The sequence below is a fragment of the Rhea pennata genome, chromosome 5, assembly GCF_028389875.1.
Source record: "Rhea pennata isolate bPtePen1 chromosome 5, bPtePen1.pri, whole genome shotgun sequence".
NCBI lineage: Eukaryota > Metazoa > Chordata > Aves > Rheiformes > Rheidae > Rhea > Rhea pennata.
The window spans coordinates 46,338,288-46,363,440 of record NC_084667.1 but is presented as its reverse complement, the minus strand read 5'-3'; the positions used below and the strand labels follow the sequence as shown (position 1 = coordinate 46,363,440).

Genomic DNA, 25,153 nt, shown 5'->3' with positions numbered 1-25,153 from the left:
AATGTACAGCTGTGTTGGTAGAGAACTGAGACTGATTCAGCTGTTTAGAAGACAGTGTCATTGATATACTATTAATATGCATGAGGAGAAACATGTTGGAAACAATGCTAAGCCTGGCCTGCTTAAATTCTAGCGGAGAAGAGTTACAATTAGTGTATTAACCTCTGTGTGGTTAGTCAGGCTCTCAAGTAGAGAGATATGACCTCAATAGTTAAATAATCTGCCTCATGTTTAGTAGGTTTCTTCAAGTTGATTATTTTGTAAAATTCCTGTTTTCCTTCTAAAGATAAGTCAGAGGTATATGCAGATGTAAAATGTCAGTAGCAATGAAGGAATAGCCCACATCTTATCACACGCCTATTGAATTTTAAGTAATTCCTACCATATTTATAAATGCAGTTTGTACCTTGTCATTGTGTGTAGTAGATCCACAAATGGTAGTAGTGGCTGCTATGTGCTTGAAAAGAGAATAAAAACTCCTTGTGTAGGTTGAGTTGAAAACATTCAGTTAGCATTAAAAATCAATTCATTTGAATTTCCTCTAATAATACATTTGTTAATGAGGTGTTAAATTATCACATTGGGAACCTAGAGACCAATCAAAACTAATTTGAGCAAAGCAAAAACTTTTTTTGTTGCTGCCCTTGAGAATCTCAAGCTGAGCTGGAGAACTGTTGGAAAAACAAATACTCTGGGGGTCATAAAGAGAGTTTCCTACTTCTCCCCAGGGGACTGACAGTTTTAAACATCACACTCTGTATTTGTACTTCCAGCTGGGGTTCTTTTAAATCCAGCTTGTTGCTGCACCCCTACCTTCCTCCCATAGAGCATGGCAGGTCTCCAGAAAAGTTGCTTTAACCAGGCTGGGGGAGAGAACTCTTCCAGCCTTTGGTGCTTTGAAGACTGTTTACAAATGTTAAAGGAGCTGTATCCTTTGTTTTGCATTGGAATGCCAGAATTCTTCAGGTCCTCTTCTGTAGTTTAATCAACATAGCAGTGTTTATGTAAGAGCTCATAAAGCTTTATAACTGCACGCCCACCTTGTTCTTGTAACTCTTTTCCAACTCTCCCTATTTCTATTCAGGTGTGAGCTGTCATCCCAGATTTGCATAGCCTCAACACTGATCTGTCAAAGGAGAAATACCATTTAGGAATGTGGCTTCACTGAAGTATTTTTGTTTTTCTTCATTTCTTATATTACATTTGATTTAAATGTGTGGGTTGCTTTGTACTTTCAATAATATTTGACATACCACCTTTCTACTGCATATTTCTAGTGTGCTGCTTATATCCAGAAAGGAAAAAATACTGGGGAGCATCTATCTAGCATGTTGTTAGCAGCAGTTTTTCTAAGATGCTCATAAGGCAATATGAATGCTAGAGTAAGTAATTTGAACAAAAGTAAAAGCATATGAGGTGAGGTGCGTTTTGTCTTTGGGAGCATAAAAGTGAGTTGATGGTTCCTAACGTGGTGTGTAATGTGCTAAAAAAGAAGTTTTGGAAATACCTGAATGGCTCATTTAAGCACCACCACCTGTGGTAACTGAAACAATTTTCTACATATAAAAACTTAAATCCGTATCACAGTAGTATCTGCAATTTGAAGACACATGGCAAAATTTCATTCTGTGAAGTGCATATAATGTAATTGTTTCTAGTTTCTTTGGAAACAAGCAAAAGTTTGTAATTAACTCCCTCTCTGTGGACTTGTGAGCAGGTACATGAGCCTACAGGGATCTCGGACCAGTATCTTTGCCTATTTTATTGGATTCTGATATAAAATGTGACTGGCACCTGGTCAGTCCATGCCATCCGTTTCATATGAGTACAGTTAATCTAACACAATGTAACATGTGCATTTTAATTTTTACTGGTGTAAAGATGTTTCCTTGTGTCCTCAAATTAATGCTTTTCCTTAGATAGGACAGATTTCATCTCTGAAGGAAGCAGCTGTCTGAAAAATGTGCATGCTAATTAATGTATGTTTTGAAAGCAAGTGACTAGTGGGGAGATCTGAGACAACTTTAAGTGAGATTGTTCAGGTTCTGTTGAAGTTTAGCTTCAACAGTAGGTTCGGCTCAAGCCAATTTACCTTGTCAAGAACAGTTTAAGTCAATCTGTAGAGCTTCTTGGTGTTAGGAGTGAGCTTTTATTAGTGCTTAGTTAGTACTGCTGCTTAGTGAAAAAGAAGTAGATAAAAGACTGACAATGTGGGGGAAAGATTACAGTTGATGCATACTTAGCAAGTTCGTGTTGGCTGCCAGCTTGTAAGATGTCCTAACAACTGCTTATACCAAGAGTTGGAAGCAAAAGGTTAAGTGCCTCCAATCTTTACTGAAAACAATCTCTCTACTTCTTTTAGGTTATTGCTATATTCCTCACAGGTAACTTCCTTTGTTCAGGACTTAGCGTTTTGGAGACAATTGTGAGTTTTACAGGCACAGCTTTGATCTTTTCAGGTTCCTTGGAAAATACAGCAGTACAGGAAAAGCAAGTCTATGAAAGTCACAGCAAAGACAAGGCCTCCAGGGTTTGGGCCTTTTTCAGGCACAAAGTCTACTCTTCTTCCTCACTGTAGTTCCAGGTGGCAGGTTACCAGGTGTTGCTTGACAAATACAACTTACTAACATGGAAAAGCTAAACATCCTTCCTGCTGAAAGTACTGCAGAGTTTCTGGGTAAATCTGAGAAATCACCGGAGAAGAACAAATATGGCTGGCATAACAGATTTACAGGCAGATATGAGTAACTCTAACATGGCTGCAAGTTTTCTTTGATTGTAATCAAATAGCTTTGTAAGCTGAATTTCTTGCTACAAGCATCTTTGACATCAAAGGAGAGATCTGTATGGCAGAGCTCAAAGGGTTGTGATTAGTAGTGCAAAGTCAAGTGGGAGGCCTGTAGCTAATGATGTCTCCCAAGGTCAGCACTGGATCCAATATTGTTCAATGTATTCATTAATAGCCTGGATTAAGGGACAGAATGTACTCTCATTAAGGGACAGCATGTACATGCTCTAGGTGACCCTTCTTGAGCAGGGGAGTTGGACTAGATGATCTCCAGAGCTCCCTTCCAGCCTTACTGACTCTATGATTCTACCTTTAAATTCTCAGTGGCCTCATACATTAACTTCTCCATATAAAGAGCTCCTTCCTAGTGGCAATAATAAATTACTTAATTCCAGGGCAGATTAATAAGGAGAATGTACCTGCTCACAATGTTTTGCCTCTCCAGTTGTCAGTTCTGTTAGGTGAAGTCTGTAGCAGCTTTGGGATCTATATTAAAATCTGTTGGAGAAAAACACTTTGGAAGCTACTGTGCTCTATCCTGTGAGACTAAGTCTAATACTACTGAGGAAAAGTGGATATTTAAGACTAACCCGTTGATTCTCTGTATTATCTCTTACCAAAAAAAACTGTTAGTAAAAGTGGTCCATCCACCATTTTTTTCCTGGATTTTCAGATTGCTAGGACAAAAATAAAACTATTCTCATAATATCTTACAGCATCAGTAACTGGTGAGCTTACTCTTGTGTAGGATCTCATTATGATTGTCAAGCTCATGGAGACTATTTCAGAATGCTCCTGGCGTTGCTTCGCTATAAAGCTGGCTTATCTTCATTTTGGTCAGAAGAGTATACTCTGGTATTTATGACTGAAATCTCTCAAAGAAGTTGTTCAAAGGAAAGGATACTTGAACACCTCCCATCCCTGTCCCAGTCTTGCTCAATGTTCTGAGACTGAGTGTACTAGCTCTGTATCTTTTTAGACTAAACTGATTACTGGCTATTTCTAACCATAGCTGGACACTATAGATGACTAATATATTTCTTCTGCTGAATATTAAGCCTTGCTTTGCTGGAATTCAAGTGTTATTCTGATTGCTTCAGGAATGATGATGTAAATTTTTAAGGTGGTGACATGGAATGTGATCGATCCACCGACTTTTGTCAAATGCTGGTTTTTGGACTTACGTACTTCCCATCTGATTTCATAGTTAAAAACAGTAAAATGGCTGATGCAGCTGCAACTTCTTTTCTTCTGTCAACTGGTGGAGGAATGAGGGAGAGGATTTTTGCGAAGTCATTTGCAATTAATCTGTACTGAAGAACTGTTTCAATCTCATTCTGCTTGATGTACAAGTTCTTCTGTCTGGATGAACTGGCTTTGAGTTTCAGAACAGGAAAAGGGTTAAGGTGTTGTAGAGCCTTGTACTTCTCTACAAGTTTGATGTGAAACTTGAAAAACAGTATAGTCAAAAATTTGATTTTAAGGCAAGCTTCTCCACAGAGAAGCTAGCATCTCAAAGACCAATTGCTGGAGTAGCAAAATAATTGCTTATAAATGTGAGCACTTGGATATCTTTTTGGTCTTCCCCCCTGTCTCCCCTTGGAGAAAATTAAAGAAAAAAAAAAGCCACTGACCCTGGTAATTGTGCCTTTATGTATTGGTTGAGGCCATGGCTTTTGTTATGTAGGTCATTATCTGTGTAGAGCAGGCCTGTTTAACTGGAGCATTTTGAGTATTCCTGGAAAAACTATGGTGGTAGATGGATTTAAATGTGCGTTACAGCTTTTTGGTATACTTTTAGATGGAAAGGAAGTGTGGCTTACTACAATGTTTCTAGCAAACTAGTCGTATGTGTGGAGAACATCTAGGCTGTGTAGTATGGGATGTCTTCCAATATAACAATGTTAGCATGGCAGAACTCATGCTAACTATATATGCTAGTACAATAGATATTATTTGCCTTTTTGAGGTGGGTACCTTGAGAGGAGATTTTATGCTACCACTGTAAACATGCTTCAGAGATAGAAGACTTTCTTATAAAGCTGTCACTTTCTTTTCTTCACACACTTAAGCTGAAATTGAATAGGTGTTTTATATTGAACATTTCCTTTTTGTTATTCTTGCATATTTACTGTAATTGTCTTAAACATGGAAGTGGACTTACTTGCTGTTCTTACAATAAGGTATTCAGCTGGAGGTGAAAGCCTCTCTGGTTCTGTCAAGTATTTTATGTTTTTGTGATATCTTGCAGTTAGTAATGTTAGTGGTCACCTAGCTTCAGCTAAGTTATTTGCAACATGTCCTGACTGAAGTATGAAGAGGCTACACCTTTCATGATCTTCTCTTGTAATACACAGACAAACAACATTTTTTCTTTCTTACTCGCATTGTGATTTAAAATCCAAAAGAATAGTTAGCTTTGATACTAGCTTCCATTGTAGAAAAACAGTTGGCTTAAAACAGATGGTAAATATAGCTCACACTCATTGTTTCTATGTTGTAAAGCTACTGAACTGTTTCCATGGAAGTAGATTATAAACATCACTTTTATAACATGCATTGCTGAAGCTTGCACATTCCTTAGTTTGTAAAGAAATGTGGTATTTGTGTGTATTCCTGATGTTCCTGCTCTTTGACTTTTCATTCTGTCATGAAGGCCTGCCAGTCTACTTGCATTGTACAAAGATTTGAATCTGTTTCCTTCCATCTCTTCTTCACTGATGCTTTGTCTTATTCTTGAGATTTTAAGAGCAAAGATGTACTTTTTGCATTCTGATGTCCAAGGTATTGTAATAAAAAAAGAAAATAAAAGCTTTAAAATACCTTATTTTCTCTAGAATCCCATTAACTTGGCAAATCAAGTTCTCTTGAAACTGCATTAGTTTTTTCATGTTTCTGACTTTGGTGGTGGAGATGCTATGATGAGTTCAAAAGAGTAGTCTGGTGAGCACACATCTCTCTCTCACTCCCCTCCCCTTCTCTCCTCCCAAGTCCCCTCCGTGACAATAATGCAGATCTGGTGAACTAGTTATAATTAAACATGGACATAAATTAAATATGAAAGTACACAATTATGAAAATTTTTATCCCTATTTCTTATATTTAGCAAACTTCCTTGATTCTCTCCTGTACAAAAAATAAAATGAAATAAAAAATAAAGAGGCAATACTGCTGTTCCTCAGCAGATCCCTTGGCCCATGTCAGACTAAAACTGAGCTAGTAGTATAGTATTGCTCTTGCTTTCTCTTACAGGACAGTTATTTGGTCCTATCTATATAGCTATTCTATTCAGGTATAATATTCTAAAGAGAACTTGAGTTTCTTTCAGCAGGAGTTCAACCACTGAAAACAGCTCTGTGTGAATAGTTAACTGTGGTGTCTTATGGGGGATGCCAGATCTTCTGTGCTGAGTCCCTTCATCAGACTAGTGTCTCACTACAGCATGTTCTACAGGTCTTTGAACATACCAGAAGAGAGAAGCCTAATTAGGTACAAGACCATGAGTTGTTGGTCCCATGAGGAACTGTGCAATCCTTTGCATATGAAATAGTTTTATATTCAGTCTTATTTTACTTACACACGTTTTCACACACACACTATTTTGTGTGTGTGTGTGGTAAAATAGTGTTGATGGATAACTTTTGATCAGCTCTATCAAACCAAGCAGTATCTTGAATACCACTTCAAGTAGAAAGAGGCCTTTGTGTCTCTGATGGCTGTTCACAGCAGGCAATGATTTTCTTTGGCCTTAGACAAGATCCTCTTTGAGCAAAGACATCAAATTCTCCAACTTATGTCTAGGTTAATTTTCTATAAAGAGTAGCATTGAACACATGAGCGTTCTACATTGTGCATACTTTAAAATAGAGTTAGTCATTATTTTTGCAGTGCCTGATTTTAACCTGGTAGATCATTGTTGCTGCTGAAAAAATGATAAAAAGGCACTCCAATAGCTGAACTTAACTCTAATAGTCATTAAGAAATCTGGTAACAACAGTCTTGTTGACAGGAAGTCCTTTCCTGAGGCTCTAGAAGGCAAGAATTTTTTTGTATGCAATGTATTTTGAATATACAGAGAAATGACAAGACTATATTATGCTTTAGCAACCCTTCAGCCTGAGTTCTTAGAATAAATTACAAGTTTGTGGCATTCTGCTTTGCAATGAGGTTCTCGTTTAGATGGTTAACTCATATGGATTACTTATGCAATATGGATCTACTATTTGGTAGTTTTTGTAACTTTAAAGTCAGTGGGTTGCTCACAGTTAACAATGTAAGCATTTCATTTTAGCGTATGTGCTCTCTTACATAAGATAAAAGCTTGTGTAAGTAAGAATTATGATTTGCTTTCTAAACAGCATAGCTGTATAGTTTGAGTTTTCTTTTTTTTATATATACAGTGCTAGCTGATTTGTTATTCAGACTTCTGAAAAGTAATGCTTTTGGCTTTTGACACTTTTTATATGTTAGGCTTAGATAACACTCAGATGTGCAAAGTCTGTTTCACTACAGTCCTTGAATATTGTCTCTAACCTCAAAGGATTTTGGCTGCTCAGGTATTTTCATGTTTTGACAGAAGAATCAGTCCAGCAGCACTTCTGTGGAGGCAACCCTAAGAGAATGTATGTTCTGCCAAATAATCCCTCTCTCTTCTCTAAGTGTACCTGCTGTGCAGACTTCAAAGACTACCTGAGGTTATCAATTGCTTCCTGTAATTATTACACAAAGAGTCTGGGATTATAATGGATCAATATCCGTGTTGCATGTCACTGTCTTATCTGTACAGAGGTAAAGTGCAACTTTTAAAATCAAGAGGAAAACTCTGCAGTTTAAGTTTAAAACTTGTGAGGATTACTGTGCTAACAACACTGTGGCTCTTAATACCTTGTTAAAATGCTCATGTGTATAAATATATGCATTTTGCTGAGTTGCTTGCAGCCAGAACAGGTGGTTGATGTCCCTTTAGCTGTGAACACCAGAAGTTTGTATGGTCTCTTGTAGAATGAAGAAATGGTCTGATTAAAAAGCTCTGAATTCAGAGGGCTAATAATCTCTCCAGCAGCCTGAGAAAATGTGTGGGAGAGGATATTATGGGCAATGCATCAGCTTGCATTACAGGCAATCAAATGGACCCTATGAAAGGACAGAACAGCGTACACACTTAAGAGATAAATGCATTGCATGTTTCAAATGTTAGACTTGCATAGGAATGATGCTGGTATTACGACAGCTGAAATGTTTCTACATTAAATTACAAATAGTACTGTCTTTCAGCTGTACTGAAGACACATGTTGCTCCTAGTGTAAAGGAGAGAGATGTAAAATGATACATAGACTAATTTCAAGGATGAGTTATTGGATAAGGCATCAGTTACATTGCTGAAAATACCTGGTGCTAGTTTGTGAATTTATGATATAGCACACTAAATGAAGCCTTAAAATCTGAACTTCCCACGACTGTACTGAAGTTTGTTTTATAAAGCTCAGCAAAGTTCACTACTGGTGCCTTGTGAGTTATTTTTTCCTTTGTTTCATTTAATGACACCTCAATGCAGATGTCTTTTTGTGGGGACAAATGGTTCCAGTGACCTTTGGTTGATTGACATATTGTCTGGTTACTGACAATGCAATGCATAAATTTTGCTGCTTCTTCATTAAAATAGCAGTGGCAGCACTAATGCTTTATAACTGGTGGAGATCTAAACAGAAGATTTGGTAGTAGACTGTGTAATACAGAAGAGTTGGAACAATATTATACAAAACAAGAACAGTATAGATAATTCATTATCAAGATGAGAATATGTAACAGGCATGTGTCTGAAGACAGAAACAATGACCATTACCTTGAAAAGGACCTTGGAAATGTCTTTCATGTGCCCCTTTAGGCACTCAGTCCGAGTTGCTGCTTGCCTGCCTCTGTGAACTTGCAGATAGCCAGAAAAATCTCCTTGTGGGCTACTGTGCAAGGTGCAAGAAATGCTCAAACTCTGAGAAGAGATTAAGCCTTAGTAAAAATAGAGCTATATCTTTGTCTCCATGGGAACTCTTTAATTGTTGTCTCTACTGCATTATGCCCATACTAGATGTCTTCACTAAGAAAACCAACCAAGATTTTTCAGTGAGGTTTGCTAAATTCTGGTGGGGATGGACACGGCTATTGCAAGGTAAGAGCTACTCTGCTCGTATAGAAGAGAAAACTTATTCTTTCCCTGTGGAGCTTTGTTTGTACACTTAGCTGTGCCTCTTTGAGGAATAAGGGGTTTTATACTTTGTCTTTTGTCCTTTTTGATTACTTGGAGTCTTCTGAGTGGTAAGCCAGCAGCTACAGAGTGGAGCTGATGAGTGGAAGTAAAAGTCAGTTAAGAGACATGCAAAATTTCAGATACCTTTCAAATGTTTTATTCTTTATCATGCTTTTAAAAATATTTTAAAATATTTTTTCTCCTAATATTGTAATTCACATTTAAGATGAAATAAAATCTGAGTAGCATTCCTTGGGCAACTGCTGCATGAAGAATAAAGGCGCTAATTTGGTCTTGGTAGAGGATCACTCAGCAGTAAGCTGGGCTAACTCATCTTTTATTCACTTTCAACAGATTTTGTGTGTTACCATCCTAGATGTGAAACAACATAAACATTTTCATTCTATTCTGATTTTATATGCAACTCCTGAAAACAATCATACTTGGACTTGCAGCTCACCTTTGATTTTCCAGGCTTGATAGTTATTCTGGCTTTCAAAGATGAACAAAATGTTCTGCTGTTGTGAAGAAAGGAAACCACTTCATTAAATATTTACTGTTGAAAGAAAGGGAAGCTGAAAGTCAAAATTTGGTTTGGAAACAGACTCAGAAAAAAAAAAAAACTTTGAGTGTTCAAATAATTGCTGCATTTAATTTGGCAGTTTGAAGTTCTGGAGACTATTTAATATATAGTTTAATTTATCCAGCATTTTTGCATCAAAGTGAAGGTACCATTTGCTTGCACTGTGTATGACTGTGTAACCTGTTTAATTACACTGCAAGATCTAATTCTCTGAGTTACTCCAGTATCAAGTATTGTGGGAATGAGGTTCCGGATATCTCAGAGGTATGTCAGCCTAGTAGTTTTTTGGTCTGGAAAAGATGGAAAACTTTGGGTTCTCCTCTGGCTTCTCTTACTAGCTGGCCTTTAATTCACTGTGTTTTACAACCTTTGCTTATTAGTTTTCCTCCAAGAGCAAATGTTGCTACTCCTTGTTTTGAGATGCAATAATGCAGACCCAGAAGAGGTACATGCCAAAACAATGAAAATGTAACAGTGGTCTGGTTTGTTTAGTGTCATCTGTGTCCTGAAGCTAAATACGGTATATCTATCTTCCCTGTAAAACTTGTAATGGAAAAGGCCTGTGTAAACAGTTTTTAAAGAAGATTCAGAATGCATGTTTGTTTATTTTTTTTTAATTGCATATCATCAATGCCCATTATGAGCAATTTGTGCTATGTTTTTAACAAATGGTCTCACTTCTGTGCAACTCCAGGATTCACTAGACTCACAGTAGGAGTCTGACAGACGGGAAGTTGCATTAAACAGCTCTAAGTTTTCAATAAAAACATTGTCATCTGTTCAAAGGGAAAGTAATTGCTCTGTCCTGGCATGATAGCAGCCCCTCCTTTACTGACAACATGCCATCTGATTGCAGTAAGTTACATGGCCCTGGAGAGGCTGCAGCTCTTTTGTAGCAGCAGATGACTGAAAAGCTTCACATCCAGATTGGTAGAAAATAAGAAATATCTCATTTATGACAATGGCTTACCTCTCTGTCCTTGTACACAAAGTACTAGATTTTTGCCTCTTTTACATCTGTTTAGATATACCTCTGAAGGAAACTTTCAGAAAGCAAAATAGTGCACAACATTCTTCAGCAGAAAAATCTGCAGCAAAAGTTAACTCCTCTAATTTGTTGAGGGTCACTATCTTGTGTGTTTCAGGTATAACTGGCACCATTTATAGTGCTTTACCACTCAAGGACTATTACTGTAGCTCTCACCCAGCTGTTAAAGTGCATGTTATTGTAAGTTTTTCTTCTCATGGGATGGTAATACTTAAAATCGTTGGTTGCTGTAGCTTTGGGAGGTAGGTTCCTTTTCTGAAAACTTGCCAAGTAGTCAGTTTGCATCTATAAGTAAAACAGAGTGATACTAGGTAGTTAGCTAGCTAATTGGTTCCTCTGGCAGCTACTTCTTTCTCTTGCTGTCCCAGCCAAAACATTACTGCTTCTTCTAACCTGCTTAATTATGGATACATTCAGACTTCTGTCTGTGCCCTAGCAAAACAAATCACCTAAGTGAATGATGTTTGTTAAACAAAAATGTCTGCAAGGGTTTTGGAGGGGAGAGACAGTTTGGCTTCTCATAATGTCAAAATTCTAACTCCATTCTAAAACAGGGTTAAGTGCTTGTGAGTGGCAAGTATTGAATGTAAGACTTGGACTGTAGTGTCTGATTTGCTGAGAATGTTTGTTGAATTCCCCTGTCAGATTTTGTTTTATTTCAGAATGTGATTCTAAAATCTCTTGCTGGGCATAACTATTATTGCTTTAGAAATTTTATCCACGTACTTTTTGTATTTACTTTATTAAAAAAAAAAAAGCAATTCCAGACTGAAGCTTTTTCTTGTTGAATTCTGTTGCTTTTTGTTGCTTCACTTTTTGCGAAGTAGATGCTGTGAAGCATCATCAGTTAACTGTTCAAAGCATTTTAAACTTTCTCACTTCGGCAAAGGTAGCAGTAATACCACTCATTGCTAGTTCTTACTTTCCTACCATTTCTATTTTTAGAGCTGGAGTTCTTGGTGTTATATTTGCCATGTGACATGAATAACATTTAGCTTAGATTTAAATGTTAAGAAAAAGCACTTTGAACTTTGCTTTGCTATGCTTGTTATTTCTGTGGCTAGGCAGTTTGGACATTCATGTAGGGACTGGCCACCAGTTAAAATAACTCTGAAGCCATGTTGAGTTGTTACTAAAATTCAGCAGAACATTTTATGCATAATGAGAAAAATATTCTGGCAAGTTTGACTTGCTCTTTGGCTGCCAGGATATATAGGAAGCGGATATGTTATTATTTGGAGGTTTGGCAGCTTTGGCCTTCACATTTTGTGTGCAAAATCTTGGCAGCTTCAAGCCATTTAGGCCAGATGCCTCGTATCTCTTATGTACAGCATGTTAATGAGCAAAAATTGCAAACTGCTCATTTATTGTTCTGTCAAAATGATAGACTGGAATTTTATTCTGTTCAGATGGTGGCAGAAAACACAAGATAGAACTGAATTAATGTAGGTCATTTGGGCTGCTTTCTGTATCTAATAAATGATAACTTTAGATAACTTCAGGAATTATCAAAGATTTAAAAGGGTAAGTGTAGGAGTTTTTGAAAACTAAAAGGTAGAACAGTATCTCATGCAGCAAGAGCATTCTTTATTTTAGTATCTTGGTGCATTTTATATTTTGACACAAAGTATAATAAACCTGTAGAGCTCCTCCTACATTCTATGGATATCTTTCCAGCTCTTTAGGACTGCACAGCATTCAAATGATTTGTCTGTAATGCACAATGAGACTGAAATAAAGAGTCTAGGTAACTCTTAGATTGCCTAAATAGGCTTCTGAATACCATGCATCTCAGTACCAGCTAAAGAGAAAATCCGTGACAGCCTTAAATGCTGTACAGTACAGTGTAGAGGGAAAGGAAGTCGAAGTGGACAGGACATATTTCTACAGATGAGAATCGTCAAGACTGGTTACCTACCTTGTGCAACTTTCCTTCATCAGCCAACATACACTGTAGATGTCTGTTTACCATTCTGACAAAGGGAGATCAGTACACTTCATGTTCAGGGATACAGACACATTTTTGAAGGGTTTGGGGTAATCCCACCAGCATCAAACTCCTATAACCATGCAAACTCCTATATTTCCTGCAGGGAACTGAGAACTTACAAAGAGAACATAGGTCCATTGGGCAGCCAGGTATATGGGGATGGGGGACCAGTTTCAGTCATGCTTAGTGATGTGCTTTCTTTGGCTAGCTAACAAGCTTAAAGGTTTCTGTCACTTAGTCTCATCTCTACAGCTGTTTATAGGATTGTGCTATAAAGCACATTATTGAAATGATCAAGGTTAAAAACATTGCAAGTATTTCTTTTACAATCTCTGTTAAAGAGAGTACAGATGTAGTGTAGGAGTTGAGAGAAGGAAATAATGTGTTCAATCTTTAACTGATTTCCCTTCTAAAGCCAACTTATCCTAACCTCTCTGTAAAAGTACTTAAAAAGATAAGTTTTTAAGGATAACTTGAAATAAAATTTTCACTGTATTTATCTTCCACAACTCCAACTGAAATGACACACTACCTAATTTTATTTATTGTTGTGTTCATTGCCTTACTAGTTGTCCCATTTAAATTGTACAGTAAATCTAATCATATTGTAAAGGTCACTATGGCAGTTTTAGCAAATGCTTATTAACATATAAAGGACATGTATGTGATCAGCTAAACTTGTTTTAGTGATTTTCTTGTTTCCCCTGAATTACACCAAGGGTTTGACCTTTTTGTGGATGAGGAAACAACAATACTCTGCCAGCAAAACTGAGTAATTAAAATAGTCAAAGGGTTTTGGAGATTAGCTTGTAAAGGTAATTCAGTTTGCAAGTTTAAAATTGAATAAACTGTTCAAGATGTTTTGCATGCTAGTGTTGCTATATTATTACAATTAAATGTCATATTGTACCTGAATATATTGAACATACTGTAATTGAGCATCATCAGACTTTGGAGTCTTGTAAGAGGCCTGTATACAAAGGCAGAATTAAGGTTGGGGAGGAGGAGGGGCAGGTTGTTTGCTTTAGTTCTCAGGTAGGTGGCTAGCTGTGGAATTTTAACTTTCTAAGTTTTTCCTAACCTGCATGGAAACTACATGCAGCACATTCTGTGAATTTCTTGCAACAATGTTTCCATTTTTGTAACTTCTAAGAGGGAAAATGTCCAAGTTATTGGCCTTTACGTAACCTTTATTCAAGCACCAGTGAATTGAACTGGGTACCCTCAGAGCTAAATTCATGAGTCTTGGTGGAATTAGACTCAGCAGCTGGGAGCTATGACAGTATTGCTTCCCTGAGAGGGAATGGTACATAATGGGCAAGAGTACTAGCATGTTTTTTAAGATGATATTAAAATATATTGGTTATTCTATGTAGAAGGCTTTTACTTAAATAATGTTCAAGCAAGTAATTTGCTTGAAATTGCTTTGAGAAATCTTAAGACTAATATATATATATAAAAATAATATATATAATAATATAATAATATATTTTTATATATATATGTGTGTGTGTATATATATATAATTATATATATTTTTAAAATGAGTGTTTGATTCTCTTTCCAAAGTGGGATCAGGAGAATCCACTCCTTTGCAGCTTGGGGCTGCTCTTTAACTTGTTCCTCTTTGAGCTTTGTGAATTTTCACGAAGTTCTTTAAGTTTGTTTTATTTATTGTTGTTTTCTGTTTTTACACTGTCATGGAGAATTTAGTGTTGCCAAAACATTAGTGTTTCAAGATCTGATGTTTTGAACAGGCATCGTTCCAGTGATGAGTGGGCACTCCAGGTATTGCAGCCTGGTACACAGAGAAACACAGCATTTCTAAAAATTAAACTCCAGGCTTGTAAGAAGCATTTTCACGTATCTCAGAAGATGGCCTCAAGACCTCCAGGTTATTTTGCCAGCTTCTCTAAATCATAGACCTGACAGCCTCAGATTTGAAGTTGGTGATGGTGGTCCAGTCCATACAGGAAGAATTGAAGACAAATATAGGAGTGCTGCTACTCAGCTGTTGTGGCTTTCAAAAGAGGAATTTTTAGTGCTTCCTTTCTCACAGAATTACACCTGAAGTGTGTTTCTTGTCTATATGAAGCTGTATGAATACCTACTTTTCCCAACATGAGTGCTTCCTGTAATATCAGTACTTTTATAACTTCTGAACTTGGAAACTGGCATCACACGCTGCTCTACCTGTGTGGTACTGACTGTGGCCTCATCTTAGAGGTTTGGGCACAACTGTAGTACTGTATTGCTTTTCTGTGTCACTTGGTCCTTTCTTATACAAATCTTAAACTGAGCATGAGCGCAGAACACTAGTCTTGGGTTTTGGCTGCAGGAAAAATAACTGTCATAGATTTCTGAGAGTTTTGCCGTATTTTTCCCCTGTCTTATCCAGGAAGTTGATCTGCTTCGCTCCATCCCTGTGCTCCCTGAAGTGAAAGTGCCATGGATGGGCTGGATAGACTTCTTGTTAACTGTGGCCTGAATGGATAACTAGCATCATCCTTTTGTCCCTAGCGGTACAGAGGCACAAAAGTTCACATCCTTAGCTTCCATTTCTTAGTTGTTTCCTTTGCTTGGGTAATTTGGCATTGTCCAGTAGAGTTTGCCACTGTTTCTCCTTTGCTTGAGGATTCAAGTTTACCCACATTTGTTTTTTGTCAGCTTAACACTGTTGGAGCATGAGTGAAAATTGCAGAGTGAATGTTTCAGGAGCCATCATCTGTGCAAGATGTGATTTGGACACTTCATTTCTTGGACAGACTGTAGATGTATGAGATGTTTCTGGATCTGATTGTGTAGAACTCTGGAGCTGATCATCAAAGCTCTGGCACGCTCTATCCCCAGCTCAATGCTGCTCACATCTGTAACTGCTACCATTATAAAAGATGTGCAGGCAAGATAAACAGGCAAGATTCAATGGAACAATTTTATCTTGCAAAGTAGAATGTTTTATGCCTGGACTCAGCCAGCTGCTACATCTCCCTAGCTCAGCAGTTCTGGAGTAGCTGTTTGGTTACTGTCTTTCAAGTCCAGTCACTGGCTAGATAGATTCCTTGCCTGTCTTGGCTCTCCTGAAATGCTTCTCACTGCTGCTTCCTTGGATAGGAATGCTTAAGTAGTTTGGATATGCTTTAACCACTGGGGTGTCTAATTAACTATATGGAGAAATAAGTAAGTGCGGTTGGCAGTGGTAGAGAGCCCTTAAGTTCAGTTGCCCAGCTGAAGAATATGTGAATCATGATCTGCTACATGGTAGGTCAATAAAATGTGTTACACCTGGAGTTATACCCATGTGCTAACTCTAGAGCTCTTCCATCAGACACAACTGCTTTTTGTTAGCTGTTCATTTGTATAAAAATGACAGAGTCTAGGCAATAAGATAACATTTATAGTCTCACTTTAATGGTTAATAAATTCCAAGTTTCACCATTTATAAACATCTCTGATTAATGAAGCTTACTCAGTTTGTTTATTTGTGACTATTACTAAATATTTGGTTTAGGCCGGTTTTAAGCTGGTATCTTTTAGCAGCCAGCATTGGCCAGTTTGGAGGCAGGATGGTTGCTTATTATGTCTTAAGTTTTTTGTGGTTGTGATACCAGTAGCACTGGTCTGTCCCTCTACCTCTTTAAAGCCTGAGTTTTCAGAGTCTTAGAAGAGGGACTTGGCTGTAGAAAAGCTCTCTTCTGTAGTTTGACAAACATTGGCTCAGTTTAGATCTGTTGTTTTTAATATTGCTTTTACTTAACACCTTAAAATGTTTGTTCATATGGGTCTGCTTTGCACCTGAATCTTACTTAAGTTCCTCAGCTCACATAATGAGCAGTCTGCTATTTGAGGCAAACAATGGCAGCCAATCAAATAATTTTAACACTGTCATGGTTGTATATAAGTGAGCAATCATTTTAAACTGATTTTATTACCATATTTTTGGTAACATCTGTGTTACATCTCTGAAAACTTTAGACAGGAGCTAGAACCCTGTTGTGCTCAGTGTTGTATAGAGGTACTCTCTACTGTAAAGAATATGCAGTTCAAATGGCACACAGATCAAGGGAGTACCAAGAAATGAGACTACACTATTAATAAAAATGTTGTCTTGACATCTACAAAGATATCAAACAACTGTCATTGTGATATTTTGTGAGTATGTGCAGTCTGATTAATCAAAGTTTTTTATAGTCATCAACATCAAGTTTTTATTAATAGAATAATAAAATGTGGTGTGTGGGTTTGTTTTAAACAATTAGTAAGATCTTCTGGTAAAGTGCCTCCATTACATACTCAACTGAAGTTTTTTTTTTAAATCCTCTTTAAGGCTATATATTTTAAATTGTTGTTATTTGACAGATCGTATCTTTCCAGTTGCATCAAGAGAGAGGCTTGATCTCTTAATATTGTAACTTTAATCTCTTAATGCTGAAGTTTGTGATAGGGATGGACTGACTTGGAGTTTTCTGCATGCAGCTGGTAGTTGCAAACAAAATCAGAAAGTACAAAGTATTCCTCTGGATTTTGGAATAAGTAGAATCCTTCAATCTCACCAGTATATATAGATTTCATGAGTACACAATGCATGCACCCAGCTGTTTTTTGGCATGGAACTATTTAGTTTGATAACAAGTGCAATGATGGACACTTACTAACATACTTCGTTTCTTAGAGACCTTTCAGTGCCAATAACATCAGCCATAAATCTTTATTTCTCCTTTTCCTATTCAGGAATTGCTTGACTTCACTATTGGCAAATTTTTAAATTAGTTTTAACTATTTTGTTCTCTATTTTAAAACATTTTTTTTGTTCTCTCCTACACATTGGCTCCATACTTAGTACTTTCATGAAATCCATGCAAGTCTTCTGCACACAGTCTTGTTGAAAAGCCATGGGCATGGGTTCAACATTAGAATGGTTAGAATAGTTGTGAGCCAAGCCAGTTACCCTATCCCCCAGAATAATTTGTTGCTAATGCTCCTGCTGCCATATGGCCAACCAACATGAACTCTCGATGGTTTTTTGATTTCCTAGTTCATGCTTTCCTGTGTGCTTAAAAAAGGCACAGATAGGTCTTGTAATGCCTTCTACATTATTTGTAATTTATCTTCTGCATGGTGAACTTGAGGAACATGCAAGTGTGTCAGAAGGATAAAAAAAAATTGACTCAACTGTCCTCCCCCATCAGCAGTTCTTTAGTACTTGAGTTCTGACTGAATTAAGCAGGGATCTAACATAATATGGTGATGCAGATTCTTCTGCAACTGCTTTCTGGCATCCAGCTCAGGATGCAAGCTGCAGAACCTGAGCATGGCTACAATCTCCCTTTGTGTAGCAGTGGCCCCTAGTGGAAGCAGCTCTGTCTTTCTAGTGTTCTCAGGCTGTTACCAAAAAGCATAGTTCATGTTTTTTACTTTATTTTAAACTTGATGCAGCCAGGACAGCTTGGAAAAATCCAATGAGCTGCTCCCTTCTTTTGAGCAGTTTGCCTGAACACTAGAGTTTTAGCTATTAAATAGTAATAGGTGTTTGTAGAACTGAATTAAGAGATGACTCTAATTGTGTGTTTTTTAAGTTTCTCATTGTTTTGACATGTGCCTATGTGAACTGATGCTTTAGAATGTAAAACTCTGCAAAAATAGTATATTGATCTTTACATCTTAATATTACATTCTGTAATCTTCAGTGACATTATAAAATGGCATCTAGATACTTTTTTCAAGATCTGTAATGAAAATATACACATGGCATCTGAAGTAAAGGATATAAAATTCTTATTGCAGATATTGGCAGCAGTGCAATATTCATGAATGCAAACTTTAGAGGAAGCAGATGGGGTACGTTTGGAGCCATTTTATCCTTGCAATTTAAACAATAAGATATGAAAAGTATTCTAAATGGTGTGATATCTGTACATAATTTAGAATAAAATTTTCATTCTCCAAGCATTTTTATTTTCTTTTATGTTTTCTCAGTAGAAACCACTGGGGAAAAAAAAAGGTTGGCTTGTAGGTTGGGTAAAAGCTACTGCTAGGGTTATAAAGGGCCTTTCAGTATTGTTCCCTGAGGAAGTAGGTTGAGATCTACTGCTTTGGTATTTTATTTGGTATTTTGGCATGTGCACACACGCACTCACCCATGTACTAGCTAGTATAATCCCCATTAGCATTCTCATTTCCCTGCGTACCTTAAGCTAACCTAAGTTAGCTTAAATTTTTGCCAAGAAAGACCAGAAAAAGTGTTCATGTATGAATGATTAACTTCTGTTACCTTGAGGAAAGTGTTGTACAAGGGAGGAAGAAGGCTGATTAAATTCACTAGATTATTGCTATCTGGAAAGTGGATGGTAAGAGACCTGCCCAGGTAAACAGTATTACAGAATGGATAGCCTTTGTAGCAAAGTACTCTTGCTGAGGTTGCGCTTGCATGAGCAGATCTAGGGGGATTTTTGTTAGCGTGAACTTATTCCAGGGTAAACACCTTTCCTTGACTGAAATAACCTATACCAAGAGAAACACTGGCTGGCACATCTGTCAACAGGTGGTATAATGCTACTTCTCTCTGATACCTCTGCACTGGCAGCAATTTGTAAGGTGAGACTGGCTTGAAAAACCAAATGTGAAAAAAATACATCTCAGATTGAAAGTAAGCCTTGTGAAAAAAAAATAATGAAGTGTTTTTATCTCAGATATGCCTAAGGATTTGATATTTAGATTAACTTGCTCTAATTGTCATCTTGCTGGAGATTTAGAAGTCTTTACTATATGACAGCTGATCTTTTTGACAAAGCCTACTTCTTACTAGTTGCATACTGAATCTCTTCAGAGGCTATACGCTCTTATCATAGTGCATCTTCACAAATTCTTATAGATTTCTTACAAATCCCTGCTAGTAAGTATTTTATTTTGTTAATCACATAATAACAACTGGAACTGATGACATTCTATTGTATTAGAGCTTGAGCTGTTATTGAGAGACTAAGTACTTGTGGCAATAAAAATGTCATGAGTAGAATAATTTTACATGCACTAAATAGAAATCTGTTCATGTCAAGAGTTTTCTCTTTATTCTAAATCTTCCATTTAATAACTGAAACTAAACCTAGAAATCTTCAATTAGTATATACAGTCCCATAGAATCAGTAGGGTTGAAAGGGACCGCTGGAGATCATCTAGTCCAACCCCCCTGCTCAAGCATGGTCACCTAGAGCGTGTTAGACAGGGTTGCATCCAGACAGGCTTTGAATATCTCCAGAGAAGGAGACTCCACAACCTCTCTGGGCAACCTGTTTCAGTGCTCTGTCACTCTCACAGTGAAGAAATTCCTCCTTACCTTCAGTAGAGGCATGAAATTGGTAAATCTGGCCTTATAATCATGTAGGCAACAAAAAATCAAGACCATAAGAGTAGAAGTTCTAATGTGTAGAACACATTGTTCTATTAACTAATCTTACAGCTATAACAACTTCATGATAGATACCTCATGAGAAATACTTTCCATTGAACTGGAATGTTTATTTGCCAACAAGTGTCATATTGCAGCTTGAGTGTATAGTTCTGATTTCGTTGCTCAGGGATCACTTTTCAAAGCAACATTGTAGAATACATCTTTAAGTCTTTAGATGAATGAATCCAAGATTTAAAAGACTGTGTGTGCGCTTTTTGCATAATCTTGTAAACCCTGTTCAAATAGCATGTGGAATCACAAGTTCAGGATTATATATTGGAGTAGGAGACTAAATATGTTGAAGTGAATAGGAGAGGAGTTGTTCAGAAGTGAAAGTAGAGGATAAGTAACTCCTGCCTAATTCTGTTTTGATTCCTGAATGCTTAGCTTCACTGCAACTACAGTTCTCTTCAGAAGATGGTAATGACACATTGGTAGTGAGAAGACATCACAGAATATGTTTTCAAGTTCCTGGTAATTCTGTCATGATAACAAATTTTTAGAGAAGTAATACATCTGATGGATGGTTCTGGAGCAGAGTTAAAGCAGACCAGCTTCTGAGCCTGCAAACCTGAAGAATACAAGTTTCTTTCAAATCTATCTGTTGCTGTAAAACGTGATGATGTCCCTAAAGAGAACTGAGAGGCTTGCATGTGGGACTTGTTCACGTTTCAAAGCATTCTTCCATCTATAAGGATATATTTAGAATCATAAACTCTTTTCATAGGAAAGAGTTTAGGGAAGATTATGAAGAAGTTGCCAACTACAAGTTAAGGTTGCTGCACAATCTTTAGCCCAAAAGGCTTCCAGCAATTTGGAAAGAGTGTGAGCACATAGGTGAAAAAACTGTTAAGATACTGAAATTCCCTCTGCTGCTTGATGCACTGTTAAACTTCATCTTGTGTGGTATGGGAGAAGCTGCATTTGCAGTCATGGGAGAGGGCTGGTCACAGCAGTTGTAGCCAACTGTGTATGTTGCCTTACTGCTTTCACAGTAGTGAAATTTAATGCTCATATTGAGGGGATTATAAACCACTGATCAAAATGTTGTCAGAAGCTGTGCATTTCTGCATAGAGATAAGTGAGTACAGCTTTCTCAGAAGTTATCATAATAGCATTTTCTTTCTGCCTGTAGTTTGCTCTTTCAAGCTGTCCTTGGACACTTCTGTTTTTGCTGACTGCTTCAGTGTTAGAAATGTAAGTAACGAATTTGGCCCACACTCCCTAGTGTCATAGAGTAGGCTTGCTTTTCTTTTCCTTTAGCCTTATTTTGCAGTTTGGGGCATTTAAAAAGAAAAACTAAATATCTTGTTTTAAAGCAGAGAAAAAAAGCTGAGTCTCAGCAAGAGGATCCGCTTTAATGTGAGACAATTACAAAATACGTTTCATAAGCATGAGATGCTTGTGCTTTTTTTTTTTTCCCCTTCTGAAATATTACTATGTTTTGAGGGAAGAGGAATTAAACTTCTGCAGAAACTCTAGAGAGGAGGTGGAAATTAAGAAATAATGATGTTAATGGAAGAGAAAAGAAAAAGATGTCTTAAGTGGCAGTGAGGGCAATTAAGAATGCCTACTCACGCGCCCTAATGACAGACTTAAGTTTTACAAGCTTAACAGGATTTATCTTTTTTTTCATATGCTTTCTCTTTGATTGCATGGTGTGGGTGGAATGTCTGATACTCTTGGCTAGGAAAACTATATAGGTTCTTAAAGAAAATTGCATTTGTTCTGGTCTAGAGCATAGTTATGTGGGTGTTTCTTTGAGGCCTGGTGTTCCCTTTGGTAAATCACCCTATGTCATCTACAACTTTAAAAGAAGATAATTAATACCTGGCAGCTAACTTGCCTGTGTGGCGTAGATCAGCACTGCTTTATATTTAATGCTTCAGCATGTGAATTACTTGTGGAAAAGACAGTGTTTGAATTATCAGTTATCCAAAAAATACTTTGTGGACCAGAGACAGGAAATTAATCTAGGATAAACCATACTAAATGTTACTTATCATACTTTCATCAGTGGCATAGTGCTTATTCTCCTAAACTCATTAAAGAATCAACTTATGAGATATGCATAATTATTACAGAATCACAGAATGGTTGGGGTTGAAAGAGACTTCTGGAGATCATCTAGTCCAAACACTCTGCTCAAGCAGGGTCACCTAGAGCATGTTAGACAGGGTTGCATCCAGGCAGGCTTTGAATATCTCCAGAGAAGGAGACTCCACAACCTCTCTGGGCAACCTGTTTCAGTGCTCTGTCACTCTCACAGTGAAGACATTCCTCCTAACATTCAGACGGAACTTCCTGTGGTTCAGTTTGTGCCCATTGCCTCTTGTCCTGTCACACAGGACAACTGGAAAGAGTATGGCCTCATCCCCTTGACACCCTCCCTTCAGGTACTTATACACATTGATAAGATCCCCCCTCAGTCTTCTCTTCTCCAGGCTAAACAGGCCCAGCTCTTGCAGCCTTTCCTATCGGAGAGATGCTCCATTCCCCTAATCATCTTTATAGCCCTACACTGGACTCTCTCCAGTAGCTCCATGTCTCTCTTGTGCTGGGGAGCCCAGAACTGGACACAGTACTTGAGATGAGGCCTCCCCAGGGCTGAGTAGAGGGGCAGGATCACCTCCCTCAACCTGCTGGCAACAGAGGTTGCCAACAGGAGGCAACATCCTAATGCACCCCAGGATACCGTTGGCCTTCCTGGACACAAGGGCACATTGCTGGCTCATGGTCAATTTGTCATCCATCAGCACTCCCAGGTCCTTCTCTGCAGAGCTGCTTTCCAGCAGGTCAGCCCCCACCTTGTACTAGTGCCTAGGGTTGTTTTTCCCTAGATGCAGGACTCTGCATTTGCCCTTGTTGAACCTCAGGAGGTTCCTCTCTGCCCAACTCTCCACTCTGTCCAGGTCTCTCTGGCAGCACAGCGCTCTGGGGTATCAGCTACTTCTCCCAGCTTAATATCATCAGCAAACTTGCTGAGGAGGCACTCTGTCCCTACATCCAGGTCACTGATGAACAAGTTGAACAGGATGGGACCCAGTACTGAGCCCTGGGGAACGCCCCTAGCCACAGGCCTCCAGCTAGACTCTATGCCACTGATCACAACCCTCTGAGCTCTGCCTTTCAGCCAGTTCTCAACCCACCCCACAGTCCACTCATCTAACCCACACTTCTTGAGCTTGCCTAGGAGGCTGTTATGGGAGACAGCGTCCAAAACCTTACTGAAGTCAAGGTACACAACGTCCACTGCTCTCCCCTCATCTCCCCAGCCAGTCATTCCATCATAGAAGGTTATCAGGTTGTGTTAGACATGATTTCCCCTTGGTGAATCCAGTGACTACTGCTGATCACCTTTTCCTCCATATGCTTGGAGATGACATTCAGGATGAGCTGTTCCATCACCTTTCCAGGGATGGAGGTGAGGCTCACCGGCCTGTAGTTGCCTGGGTCCTCCTCCTTGCCCTTTTGGAAGACTGGAGTGACACTGGCTTTCTTCCAGTCCTCAAGCACCTCTCCATTTCTCCATGACCTTCCAAAGATGGAGAGTGGCCTAGCAGCAACATCTGCCAGCTCCCTTAGCACCCGCAGGTGCATCCCATCAGGGCCCACAGATTTGTGAATGTCAGGTTTGCCCAAAAGATCTCTAACCCAGTCCTCCTCAACCAAAGGAAAGTCTTCCTGTCTCCAGACTCTCTCTCATCTCCAGGCTCTGGGATTCATGAGGGCTGCCCTTAGCAGTAAAGACTGAAGCAGAGAAGGCATTCACTAACTCTGCCTTCTCTGCATCCTTCATAACCAGGGCCCCTGCCCCATTCAGCAGTGGGCCCACATTTTCCCTAGTCTTCCTCTTGCTACTGATGTATCTGAAGAAGCCCTGCTTGTCCTTGACATCTCCTGTCAGATTTAATTCCAAATGGACCTTAGCCTTCCTTGCTACACCCCTGCATACTCTGACAGTATTTGTATATTCCTCCCAAGTGGCCTGTCCCCTCTTCTACATTCTGTGTACTTTCGTCTTCTGTTTGACTTTTGCCAGGAGCTCCTTGTTCATCCACGCAGGTCTCCTGCACCCTTTACTGGACTTCTTTCTCCTTGGGATGCACCGATCTTGAGCTTGGAGGAAGTGACGCTTGAATACTAGCCAGCTCTCCTGGACCTCCCTTCCTTTAGGGTCTTAACCGATGGGATTTCTCCAAGTAGGTCTCTGAAGAGGCCAAAGTCTGCTCTCCTGAAGTATAGGGTTGAGATCCTACTTACTGCCTTGCTTCCTCCACGCAGGATCCTGAACTCTACGGTACCTGCTTAAGTAAGATGATGTGAAACTTTTTCTAGGCAGTACAGAAATATATATGATGTTCTATATTAAACTAGAATTAAAATAAGCTGTAAAGAGGTATTTCTATGGGTATCTAAATAGCTGGTGTATTTAACTTTTACTGATCTAATATCATGTGTGCTAGTTTTGCCATGCATACAAAAATTCAATACAGAATTGGCTGAACACATAGTAAATTGGCTATTACTGCTTGTGTGAAGCAAGCTGGATTATCAAAAGTAATCTGTTTAATTTAAACCAGCTCGATTTAACTGAAAAGGCTTAGAGAGCAGCCACATGATCAGTTCAGCAAGCAGATCCAAGGAGGAAAGTAGTATCTTCCATATCTTTGATCAGTACAGGCAAACTAGAACATATGTGCTAGACATCATCAGCTGATTCAGTATTTCTTCGTTAATCATGCAAAAGGCAAGCAAACTCTTATTTCAGATGCAGTTACTAGTGAATTTTGAGTTATTGAGAACGTTCTCATTTAAAGTAGGTAACTATACTGTTTTGCAAGTTATATCTGGATACAAATGTAACTGACGATAAAACCAGAGAATGGTTGCACTTGAAGATTATATTTGCCTTAGTCTATTCAGTTATAGCCTAATCAGAAAAAGAATAATTAATTACACTGATGAAGAAGAAACTCCAAATTCCATTGCATTTCATTTTGCAGTTAACATTCCCATAAGCACAAAAGGAGCACTCATTCTGTACTGTAGCTGAAG

General features: G+C 38.3%; 1 protein-coding gene across 2 annotated transcripts in view; it reads left to right on the top strand.

The window, feature by feature from the left end:
* Window positions 1-25,153, top strand: part of SPTLC2 (serine palmitoyltransferase long chain base subunit 2) — a 73,760-nt gene that overhangs the window by 37,861 nt on the left and 10,746 nt on the right. Inside the window, exon 10 of one of the 2 annotated variants that reach the window (XM_062577234.1) lies at window positions 24,138-24,383. The exons of the other annotated variant lie outside the window; for it this stretch is intronic. Coding sequence (XP_062433218.1) covers window positions 24,138-24,235 — 98 coding nt within the window. The 3' untranslated portion in view covers window positions 24,236-24,383. Of the gene's footprint in view, window positions 1-24,137; window positions 24,384-25,153 lie in introns of those variants that run through there. 2 annotated transcript variants of the gene reach the window in all.